Raw genomic sequence first — 12,817 nt, 5'->3', positions numbered from 1 at the left:
AAAACACTAAAATGATCAAATGTTTTATCGACATTTGCTGCAATACAGAAAACAGAAGATTACACTGTGGACTCCAATGAGTCGTAGTACAGGTTGTAAAAGAAGATTAGGCAATAAAACCGAAGTTTTTGTAAACTCTTTTTATATGACAGGTGTGGAGCTATGTAAATGTTATTTTAGCAAACTTCCAAGAATATAATAATGGAACAGGATGAAAAACAGCTAACGACCACTTCATGCATAGTAAATCCCTTTATAAAAGCACTTGTGCGTCATATATGCATCATCATGTAAAAAATGGCTGTGATCCAAAGAGCTACTTGTTAAAATAAACTGCTTAAAGGACAAGCCATACATCAGTCTTCCATGTCTTGGTAGACTACTGCCTCCAAGTGCTTCAACTACAGCTGGAATTTCTTTCATCTCTTAACATGAAAGGGATTTTTTTCTCAACTTTTAAGTGTTCAGTCTTCTAGTGCTGTACTGCTCAAATTTCTGAAACAATAAAATGCTATTGGGTGTCACCAGATCAATTACAAATCCAAACTGTCCATGGGACTGAAGGCAATATACGGTAACCAAGTACTAAAGTGACATAAATTGAGTAAGCAGCACTAAATAGCGGTGGGAAAGTATTGATTTTCAATAGCAACTTGCAATCCAAATCTTCTAGTTTAAAATTTCAATTACTTTGCCCTACTATAAGGTTTACATAGAGAGCTTGTGCTAAAAAGGTAGTAAACTTCTGTTACATAGAAAGAACTGATAATTAGGTGCTGTGGATTTGGATCAGATTATATTGCTGCACTGCTGTCTGGCAAGGCAGTTGTACGTGCCATGCATATAGCCAATACAAATGCATATCCCTGTAACAATGCTCAGACAGGTCCCTTGGAACCTATGTGGTGTTAAATGCTGATAAAAGCACTTATTCATACCTTGGACTAGCTTGGGTTTGGATTCCAAAACAACTGATGGTAGTCTAGGAACCCTAATGGACTGTGTTTCATTCCCATTTTCAAAAGGTCCTGAAGATAACACCAAAAATGTTTTGTGGTTTTTTATAATATTTTATATTACATTTTTATTTTGCAAGAAAATAAATTATACAACTTAAAAAATAAAATCCAAAAATTAAGCAGTACATCAAAATAGTTCAGCCGGACTGCCATACAAGAAGAAACTGCTACCAGTCAAAATTGTACAGCATTATTTCAGTATGTAGTGGCACACATTCAAAACTGTAAATAACCATATGTAGATGGATATTACAACCTAGGAAACTCATGTTTGCGCTGCACTCCAGGCTACATATAGTCTATTAAAACAGGAAAGCTCTTGTGTATTGTTTTATTTCACAAATATGACCTTGAATTTACAAAGATAGGATCCCAGCCAGTTCCATGAAAATAGAAAATAGTTTTGCGCTTAAGATACCAAATCTTTCCATGAAGCTATCAAATATTTCTCTCAGCTGCATTTTTAAAATTTGTACCTTTTACAACGGATACTGTAATGCAAATAAATCCAAAGTATTCAACTACCCGGGCCATGTTACTTTCTTTCCCCCCAAAAGGGGGAAGCCACCACTCAGTTAAGTTAAACTTCACTATGCTCCAACAACAGCTTTGAACAAATGAATAGGTAGAAAACAAGGGACACCAGTAGGATAAAGGGGGGAAATGGAAGACTTCAAAATTAAGTATGAGCCTCATATGTTGTGACAAAAGTTTTTTTGTTTTGTTTTAACAACTATGTTTAAAATCAACGCAACCTACATTATTTTTCACATCTAGAGTATTACTTAATACAAACCACAATGGCAGTGCTTGTGGCAACATACATTTTTCAGAAGCAGCACCTCTTTATGCTAGGTCTTTGGAGAAAAATATCCAAAGCTAAAAATCAAGATTTAAAAGTGCCATGTTGCCATATTGCAATGACTGATGATTCAGTTCATTCTTAGATTTGGATGTTTTCCTATTTCTGCATACATTTTTAAACCAGTTTGTTTCTCTTCCTGATAAGCTTTAGCCTTAAGGGCATCTTGGTGAAAAGTGTCCTGACAAGAGAACGCTAAATGTGATTCTGCAGCTGTAAGGAAATTGCTGGTGTGATTTTTCAGATTCAGTGTTTTACATGACATCCTGATCCAATGTACACAAAAAGAAAAGAAAAAAAACTGAATAAAGTTATAGGCACATTGTCCGTTGTAATTCCCCTGGTCCTAGAAACATTTAGGTACCTTGTGTAAGAAATAACCGTAAGAGATGGAGACGCAAGGGCACTGTGAATTTTGCTGCTATGTAAATGAGCAAGACAGACTCTGAAAATGGCAAGATCCAAACAGCCTCATGTGATCCTTAAAGTGCTTCTGCATGTGGATGGGTTTTCTGAGTTTTTTTCTTTTCTTTTTCTTTTTGGCAATTTTCCTTTTGAAGTACAGGCCACTGTACTGCACTCTTTTTAGGGAGAACAAGGGGCTGGTGGGAGGGCTTTATGAATAGTCACAAATGAAGTTCATGGTGGTCATTTACATCCTAGCCCCTAATTCCAAAGTTCCAAAGTAGTTGCACTGCTAGGAATAAAAATAGGGAAAGGAATATTTTTTGACAATCAGGCTGCTAGTGTCTGAACGATACCAAGAAATTAAATATGAAGTTTAAAGCTGGTTTTATATTTAATGTGTCATGCCTACTGCCTCCAATACAAATTAATGGGAAGCATACAATTCAAAAGCACTCTCATCAAAGTATTCAAGAAATATGTACAAACATTTTAAAAAATTGCCCTTTTCTACCCATTTCCAAACCAACTTCCAAACCAAATGCAGTTTTGGAAACCCTGTAGCATGTAGACTTCTGGGGGATCAATTTTAGTTGTCTTTCCCTTTAACAAGGAGTGCTTGACAAGTATGTAAAACTTTTTTTTAAATTCTTGCCCATAAAATTTTGATGCTGAAATTCAACAATTCTATGTTAACTTGGAAGTTAACTTTATGTCAACTCTATGTTAATTTTTAAAAAACATTATCCTCTGATCCACAATAAAAATGTGCACATTAAGTGCAGAAAGTGAGGTTTTTAAATCACTGCCTGTTTTCATCTGCCACTTTTGCATTTCCATGCACATTTGTCAGTCTCTGCCATTCCAAAGCACATACAGTTCCCCACCCACACTGGTATGTTATTTATGATCACTTAAGGGCGCCAGTACCAACCTCTGTCTGTGGATGGGTAGACTACCTTTGGAGCCCCATTATAGGTAAAATACAGCAACCATTTCCAATTTCACTCTGCCCACACAGCTATCTGTTACTATTTCACTTTCCAACCTGTAAGCATAATCACTAACTTTAAGAAGGAAAGACAATTGCTCTAGACTGCTAAAAGTTTAAAGGCCGTTTTGCAACATTGCTTTCCCCAGGCATAACCTTTAGGAATAGGGTATGGTAAAAGCTGAACTGGCGTTAGGTAATTTCCCCCCCCACACACACTAGTAATGCTAAGGCAGGAAGCTTGACTCTTCATGGACATTTTAAAGCAGCTGGAGACTTGGCAGTTAACTCTGAAAATGACTAGCATCTTGCTGTGGTGTGGCAGTTCTCTTGCCCTCAGTAAAGCACTCTTTAGCCCTAAGCCTTAATGTGCATTGCTTTAAGTCTCTGGAAGATTTTTATCAAGGGAAAGGGGGGGATGTGCACATTCCATCAGTGGGGGCTCACTGAAACAAATGGAAGCCGGGTGGCAGCATTTTTTCCTTTTTTGTAGAACAGTCAGATTTATGACAATCTGTCAGCATATATATGTGGAGCTGGTCTAGGAGGTCAAAGAATTATCATATTCCACACAGTTGATCCCCCCCACCCCCCGCCAGAGTAGAACTGTATTAAAAAAAATGTAACATTTAGAGATTTTCAAATAAATAATCAAGGAAGAAATATATAGGGGTTGTCAAAATGTTAATTCCTATTTTGGATAAGTTGTGCACTGGCTATTTTTAATGCATTCAGATTTACGCAAGCATACTATATTAAATGTACAAAGAGATACACTTAATATTTCATTTTGTTTCACCATAAACAGATCCATCCATGAAACACAGTTCTTAAGGGTGAAGCCATAATCAAGGGAAAGCAACACCTCTTATTTTAAAAAGGAAGGGAATGAAGTCATCTGTCCAAGAAACAAATGTTTACCCAAGTTTTGTAAAAAAAAGTGACAAACAGGATATAGCCTGCTTAACATCACTTGTGTCTCAGTATCCAAATTCAGTTATACTGAAGCACTTTGCTTGAGCCCAAAGATAAATATGTATCTTCAGCTGTGATGCTATTTGTGTCTTGCTCAAATATTGTACATAAAAATGGATCAAAAGGAGGCTGTTGATCCAAAACACAAAGTGTGAACTGCTACATCTAGTCCTACTCGCTGCTTTCTTAAAAATGTGACAACCCTCAGTGCATGGGTTTTGAAGATATTTTCCTTGTGCAAGGTACTGTTCATCTAGAAACCCCAAATCTGTTCTCTTCCAGGTGGGTACAATTGAAATCTAAAAAAATATCACAACGGGCTCTGAATGAATGCAAAGTTTCCTCACAAAAACAGCATGCTGTTAAAAACCTGTGCAACATGAAGGGAGCGCCATCATGCTAGCTGAAAAAAAAAAGGTTGGCAAAACAAAGTCCTCTGGTAAGGTAAGGCAGGGATTTGAATATGTAATACAAGTCAAACAAGTCCTTTCTCAGCACAGTTCATTTTCTTGTAGTTGTCTGCTCAAGCCATCTCCAATGCACATTTCCTTGGCATCTTCCAGTAAGAGAGTCTTCAAGCTATGCCATGTATATAAAAGTGTTGATATCTGATTCATCTCTTCTGATATATTTGTGTTCTATAAGCCATTCAATCTGCTCTTTTATCATTTTCTTCTGTGGCAAGAACATGTTCTTTAATATCTCTACTAGTTCAGTCTGAAGCTGAGCATTAGTAATTTTCTTCCTCATTTTCATTATTTGGATGATAGCCTCCTAAACAAGGAAAAAAGGTAAGAAAGAGCACTTTGGGGGGGTGTTGCACAAGGCTAACAAACCAAATCTATTTAACTGGTTGGCAGAGAAGACAGTCAATTTCACAAGCATCACTTCATAAATCACAGGATTTTGAAGACTAGGGCTACCTATTATACTAACTGAAAAGAACAGCCAACTTAGCTTAAGACACACCCCTCATTTTAGATCTGTACTTACCAGCTTAGTTGCATTCACATGGACTGCTTTAGCAACATAGTTAGCAATTATTTATTTAGTGTATCTGAAGAAGTGTGCATGCACACGAAAGCTCATACCAAGAACTAACTTAGTTGGTCTTTAAGGTGCTACTGGAAGGAAAAAAATTTTTTGTTTTGACTATGGCAGACCAACACGGCTACCTTCCTGTAATTATTTATTTGTTTACCTTTATCTGTTTATATTTAAAAGCATTCCTAATGTTAAGCAAATATTTAAAAATCTCTTAAGCAGTATACAAATATACATAAACGATAAAAATAACAAACAATGTAACAGAGATCTTCAGATATTGCCTTCAGAGTTGTTAGACGCATAGTCACAGCAACCAAGAGAGGAAAACATTTTGTACTAACACAAGACAAAGTTGCAACTATGCTGGTAAAAGTGAAGGTCAAACACTTCTATTTTATTTTAATATCATAAAAGCCTATTGCTTTCGAAAACTGCAGGGGTAATGAGTAATGGCAGAGGGCAGTTTGTGAGAATAACACTTAGCCTCTCTAAGCTAACATATTACATATATGCATACTGGAGAGGATCATGTAGATCCACAGCAATTTTGCAACTCAGTGCCTGTTCCTATGTTGTGAATAAGAACATTGCTTCTGTTCATCTTGCCCTTTGTGGCTTTGCATCCGTGTAGCTTGGTGCAAAACAGATTTTCACCTGCCTGCATTGTGGAGCCTTTTTGATCACAAAGTCAGATAGTTAAACATGAATTTCCACATCCTACAGTGACAGATCTACTCTTCATTTAATTAGATACACTGTAAAGGAAGGCAAAAACAAGCTGTCAGGTAATGAAGCACTTCAGAGCATACACAGAGATCATACTTGTAGTAGTGTAAAAAATAAAAAAATCACAGAGTTCAACAGTTAGCAAACTGAATCAAAGCCAGAAGGTTATATAGGATTAACATACCTGCGTCCGTAATATTCTTAACTGGACTATCCCTTCATTTTCCTCTTCTCGCATTCTCTCTGTAGTTAATTGAAGTCTACCAATTAGGTTTATCTTACCTCTCTTTTGAACTTTTGCATTTTTTCTGAAACAATTAAGAATGAGATGAAGCAAAATATATAGGATATGCAAGATGCTTTCACTGCTTAGTCCTAATCCAAAGAGACTCTCCAAGATTTGAGGCAAAGCTATTTCTGAGTGCTAATGCTCAACAACCTTTATTATGATTAAGATTATCATCATTACAATTACCTGCCCTTCACCCTAAGGTCCCAGGGCAGGTGACAACAATTAAACCACAACACAAATATTAAAACACAATCATTACACAATGCTAAGAACAATTCAAAACAAATTTAAAACTTACAAAAATATGGTGGGTCCTAAAAAGGTGCATCTTGAGTGTCAAAAACAAGGGTGAAAAGGTGCATTTAATTGGGGGCACTGGGGACTCAACCAAAGTGTTGTATTCTACCGATATAAATGCAGGTATCTCCCCACTCGCAGGTGTTCAACCGTGCATATACACATCAGCAAGATTAGTTGTAACTTGCAAAAATGAAGTTTATTACAAAATTCTGACCTCTACAAAAAGGACTTGGTTAAACATGTTTGCCAAGTACATCATGAAAAACATCAAGAATGAAAACATTTGAATTTCTGCCTATAAGTAGGAGATAAGATATAAGAACATTTCAAACCTGATAGGACAATGCCAAAACATTCAGTCTCAGTTAACTGCAAAAATGTCAACCATTTTAAGTTTTGCTCTGATATGAAATGAAATCTAAGTATTGTTGGACCAAAAATTGTCCTTCATCTTCTACAAAGCACTTAAGGAATAAACCAATTCTACATCTTACATTAAGCTGAACTCCTGGTTCACTGAGAAGAGGGTTCCTTCAGTAAAGTCTTTGGGTGAGTTGACTTGAGGTTCATATGACAAAACCTGACGTTTCAACTTTGGAAATGCTACAAGCGACTGTTGAGAAGAAAGGTGAGAGAGAGAGAGAGAGAGAGAGAGAGAGAGAGAGAGAGAGAGAGAGTGAGAGATACACACCATGAAAATAAGTTTTCAGGTGAAATTTTGGCAAATCCGCAGTATTTTGTCATGCTATCTGTTTGCTAGATACAAACAGCAGAGAAATCCTGCTTTATTTTAACAAGCTGCTAAAACGGAACAATTCTTATACACATTCTCATGGCAAGCAAAGCAATTGTGAACAATGGAACGATGAAAGCTAAATAACATACAAATACTTTGAATAAAGCTGTCCCTAACTCTTTGACAACACCCTTAGCAAAAGAAAAGTATAAAAGTCGCTCTTGCACCTAACTGAGTTATTAAAAACTTATGGGTTGTATCCAGCCTTGTTATTTAGCTGATGGCAAGACTTTGGTTAAGGCTTGGTTCTGTCACTGAAATGTAGAGGGAATAAATTTATTCACAGAAAAGAGAATTAAGAGTCAGAGTGAATGCAAAAAGTAGGTGATGTCTGCATATCTGGACAACTTTTTCTGGAGGAGTGATTGCATAAGCAACCATAATAGACTGCCCACCCCCAACCATACAAAAAAGCCCTGAAGAAAAGTCCATCTCCAACTGCTGCACAGAGCCAATATTACTTGGCAAGTTGTAATCATGTTTAATTACCAGCAGATGAAATACACACCTGACCACTTTTTCATCACTATGTTGGAACTGTGAGATATAGCTTCCCTTCCCCCTTACACTGAGAACAAGCTGTTTTGATCAAAAACTTATGAATCATCATCAATAATTCTAACCATAAAAAGGCAGTATAAAAATAAGACAGGAAGTATGACAACTCTTAAAGTTCAACAACTATCATAGATACAGTATTCTCTCTCGCCTCTTCATTAACTGTTGCCCAACTAACTTACAAATTTCGTATAAGTTTTTATTTGTTTTTGTCTATTCTATTGTGGTTTTAACTTTCTGGGTGTTTTAAGTTACGGTTGTAAATATTTTAGTGATAAATTTATGACATAAACAAACAAACCAACTGTCCTGGAAACAGAAGACGGAGGGAGGGAATCAGCTGCTCTGTGTTCTGTCCTGCCACAGGGCCTACTGACACCAGCTGCACTGTTATGTTATTTGTTCTATTGTGATTATATTAATGTATTTTGTTTTTGCCCCTCAGTCACCTTGGAAGGGTGTGTATCCTTAATAGTGCAACAGAAATAACAATAAATAGGACTTGACTTAACATTAAGACTACCTAACCAATTTCCCAGAAAAGATCGTTCAGGAATTCTGCGCAATTATCACCCTCTCAATATTATTATGGTTTACTTCTAGGTGACTTGATTTTACTTAAAAAGCATAACAAATTGAGCTTTGTTTCAAAACTATCCACCCAACACTCACACCCTTGTCCTATAAATAAAATCAAGTTTAAAAATCTGGGCACATACCCACAAAGTTCTCCTGAGCTCAGCATCAGGGAGTTCTGTTGCCAGTTTAAGGTTTTCAAAGCTGATCTTCTCTCGAGGTCTTTGGTTCCAGGCAAAAAGCACAGCCAGCTGAAACGTTGTTACCTCCAAGTCATACTGGCCAACTTCATTCTTAAAAGTTATCTGTTAAAGGGAGCAAAACTTATCCATGTACTTAAATACAGACTTGTCTCCAGCTCACCAAGGCCAAGTACATATTTACAAAAATACAGAACAGAAGTGACTGGCACATGCATACATACAATTCCATTGGACATAAGGTGATGCCAGTGAAGTTTCCTGCCGCTGTGGTTCTTTTTGTAGAACTCTTCCACCTCAGGGATGAGATCTTCTAATTCCGTGGGCAGCGATACAAAAACCTTTTCAGAACTTCTGGACCAGGCCCCAGCATTCAAAATTTTGATATTCACAGAATCCGCTATACAAACAAAAAACACAGATGAATTCCAAATCAGAATGTAAGTCACACATAGCTAACAGCAAAACATCTCTGACAGGTTAGCACAATAAAGAAACTGACTCTTTTCATGCTGGAGTTAAGCAGCGTCATTCTATGTAACATAGGAAAACAAGAGTACCTGGTAGGGCCAGCTTATTATTTTTGTGCATTTCCTTGAAAGCCTGGTTCAAATCTTCAGATACTTTGATATCCTGGAACATTCTCGCCAGCTTATTTACATAATCTGCTGGCATACCTACTTCCTGCATAAAGAGATGGCAAATTAAATGTAGGCACAATAGGATCTTTAAAAGGAAGGGGTTGTACTGCACAGTAGCATTGTATTTTTCAAATGTAGTTAATTCAAAAGGTATAACCCGCATAGACAATATACACATACCCCCCCCCCGCCCTCCGGTGCTTGACAGCTACACAGGCCTATCAGTTAATGGAAAACCAGATGGTCTCAAGTGGGATGAAGCAGCATGTTGATAAATGTAAATCTGGAAAACGCCAGCTAGTATGGCCTTAGTAACTACTACATTTGGCAATGTCCAATGATCAGCTCTGCACATCTAACACAGCAAGTCTGAAAATGTTTGTTATGTGAGTTGCATAGCTATATGAAAAACAGTTAGGGCTCTATTTCCCCTCCACCAAGTTTCTTGGGGTTGGATACCATCGTGATGCAATTTGTTTACCTACAAATGACTTGGCCAGAAACAAGAGTTTAGCCTCCAGTCCCATTATATAGGCAGACATTCTTTCTTTCAGGAAATGAGTAATTCTGTAAGCCTCCAGGGAGATTGCCCCCAAAGTACCTACATCAGTCAAAAGTCTTCCAAGGTGTTAACTCGCTTACTGAAGGAAGGGGTGCCTACTGACTTCTTGAGGGAGGGGGAAACAAACTCTCATATGAGATGCACCTGCCTAGAAAAGAGAGCTGTGCAATGCTCACAGAGTCCCATGGAGAGGACTGGCGGTGGCTGGAGCTAATGTAAGGGCCACCACTTGGCCATTGTGTATATAAATAGCTGTTATATCATAAAGAAGTTATATTATCATAAAGAACTTAATCTAATTAAATTATGAGTTCTGTGGCTTATTCTGAGAGATTCTGTTTTACAGAAAATACTGTAAGCCTAAGTCTTATGAAACAGAGCTACTACTAATTTTCAATATTTTAATTTTTTAAAATACTTAATTTTAAACATAAAGGCCTATTCTAAGAAGGAAATTCATTAGCACACATCCAATTTGCAGTGCAGGTAGACCACGGGTAGGCAAATTAAGGCCCAGGGGCCAGATTCAGCCAAATCGCCTTCTAAATGTGGCCCGCGAACAGTCCAGGAATCAGCATGTTTGTACATGAGTAGAATGTGTCCTTTTATTTAAAATGCATCTCTGGGTTATTTGTGGGGCATAGGAATTCGTTCATTTTTTCCACTTCAAAATAATAGTCCGGCCCCCCACAAGGTCTGAGGGACAGTGGACCGGCCCCCTGCTAAAAAGTTTGCTGACCCCTGAGGTAGACCCTCGATAATTTATATTTAAAACATTAATATTTGCCCTTTTTAATCAACAAACTTAGAGGAATAATAAAAACATTAGGATTTGAGATACTTACTCTCAGCCATTCTACCATATTCTCTTCTATTTCACTATCTGCTGATATATCCAATATAAGACGTCTTGTTAAATGAGCTTTGTGGTATCTCATGAAAACATCTTTGTTCTGCACATACTTGAGCACCAATAGCTGTTTAAAAAAAGGATTAGACTAGTTTCAGTGGTTGCTACTAACATCTATTGTTACTGCACAGCCGAGCCAGGAGGTGGCAAGCTCATACTCCCAAATTGATCTTTCGGCAGTCATGCTCTATGAAATGACTACAGATATAATTACGTTCCTTCTCAAGCTATAACTGAGGAACAAATGTGGTTTAACAACACATAGTTTCACTTTTAATTGAAAAGTTCTGAATTTCTCCCTTTTGATCACAGCAGTATCTGATTCTGCAAAAAGACCACACAGTAGCATTGAGAGATTAGTGTGCAATAAAAAGGTAAAGGACCCCTTGTTACGAAAAAGGAGCAATGCAGCAGCGAGCTCCAGATGGCTGGAAAGCCAAACAGGATGTTGACGTTATGGGACTGTACCATGGGAACAAGGGACAGTCTATTCAGTGCACTGAGCACCAGATGTTAGCTCAGAGTGTCACATGATCTGTACTGGAAGTACATGGGAGGAGTTATTCTCTCTCTGCTGTTGGTGATGAGAGAGTGCAGTCACGTTTTCTCTGTACTGCTGGAAGGACAGGAATAAAGGCATGTAAATATATTTCTGTCTGTCTCTTTCCCCTCCCTGGGGATGAGAGGGGAGGTGTGTTCTTCTCACGTTGAGAAGGATCGCCGATTGAGACCTCGCCTGGTTTTGCCGGGAGTCGCTGACAGGGAGGTCAACAAGGTTTCAAGCCGGGCACCTGGAGGGTGGCCAATTCCTCTGACTTTTGGCTTGAAAACCAACACCCCTGACCGTTAAGTCCAGTTGTGGCCGACTCTGGGGTTGCGGCGCTCATCTCGCTTTACTGGCCGATGGAGCCGGCATACAGTCATGTGACCAGCATGACTAAGCCACTTCTGGCGAAACCAGAGCAGCGCATGGAAACACCGTTTACCTTCCCGCCGGAGCGGTACCTATTTATCTACTTGCACTTTGACGTGCTTTCAAACTGCTAGGTTTGCAGGAGCTGGGACTGAGCAACAGGAGCTCACCCTGTCACGGGGATTCGAACCGCCGACCTTCCGATCGGCAAGCCCTAGGCTCAGTGGTTTAGACCACAGCGCCACCCACATCCCTCTTAGTGTGCAATACAGTGTGCTTAAATTTTTCTAAAACAAAAGGTGCCAGGGCTCAAACACAACAGTACATGGGGACTCTTTAGTTTCCTTCTCACAATTATTATTATTATTATTATTATTATTTTGTATGCCACCCTTAACGCAAAGGTCACACGGCAGTTCACAATATAAAAATACAAAGTGAGGGGATGGGCGTAATAAAACAGGAACAAACTAATAAACACCCCCCCCCCGAAATAATAAGGCAAAGTGTGTTGAAAGGGGTTGTGGGTTGGAGGACGCCAAACCTCAAAATGCACAGCTGCTCCTGGCCTCACAATCCACATATTAGCATTGACACTAGGGGCAGGAAAGTTTTTCTGCAGTAACCTGCTCAATTAGATGCTGCCCTGAGCCCTCAAACTCAGTGCAATCAGAGTTCCAGGGATTTTGTGTGCAAATGCTTCTTTGAACCAGATGTCTCTGGTAATGAGAGGATGGCCAAGTGGGAGAAGCTGCTAGCCATTGGGGCAGACCTAAAGGAACAATCCAACACATTTTCAGTACATTTTGCATCTTCACACAAGTAATGCATGAAAAGAGGATTTTGTGAAAGGTCTGAACCCCACATCAGCCAATTTAAATTGCATGCAACTGTCAGACAGATTAAGGAATACTTAATTGTGCATAAAAGTAAGACGCTACTCTCTGCACCCAGACAGCAACTAGATTAAGAACTGAACTATTGTGGCATTGACTGTCTCTCTCCCTGTTAATCCTGCTGTTTTTTAGAGTGATCAAAAGAAAT

The 12,817-nt window shown here is 38.5% G+C and overlaps 1 protein-coding gene across 1 annotated transcript in view; it reads right to left on the bottom strand.

The window, feature by feature from the left end:
• Positions 1-1,336: 1,336 nt before the first annotated feature.
• CUL5 (cullin 5) overlaps positions 1,337-12,817 on the bottom strand; it is a 34,246-nt gene continuing 22,765 nt past the window's right edge. Inside the window, exons 13-19 of the mRNA XM_053385745.1 lie at positions 10,796-10,927; positions 9,308-9,431; positions 8,972-9,147; positions 8,691-8,852; positions 7,112-7,230; positions 6,210-6,333; positions 1,337-5,026 (exon numbers count right to left, since the gene is read on the bottom strand). Of these exons, the coding sequence (XP_053241720.1) occupies positions 4,832-5,026; positions 6,210-6,333; positions 7,112-7,230; positions 8,691-8,852; positions 8,972-9,147; positions 9,308-9,431; positions 10,796-10,927 (1,032 nt within the window). The 3' untranslated portion in view covers positions 1,337-4,831. The remainder of the gene's footprint in view (positions 5,027-6,209; positions 6,334-7,111; positions 7,231-8,690; positions 8,853-8,971; positions 9,148-9,307; positions 9,432-10,795; positions 10,928-12,817) is intronic.

Source organism: Podarcis raffonei, chromosome 4 (genome assembly GCF_027172205.1).
Source record: "Podarcis raffonei isolate rPodRaf1 chromosome 4, rPodRaf1.pri, whole genome shotgun sequence".
Classification (NCBI taxonomy): domain Eukaryota; kingdom Metazoa; phylum Chordata; class Lepidosauria; order Squamata; family Lacertidae; genus Podarcis; species Podarcis raffonei.
This window is presented reverse-complemented; position numbering and strand designations above follow the sequence as displayed.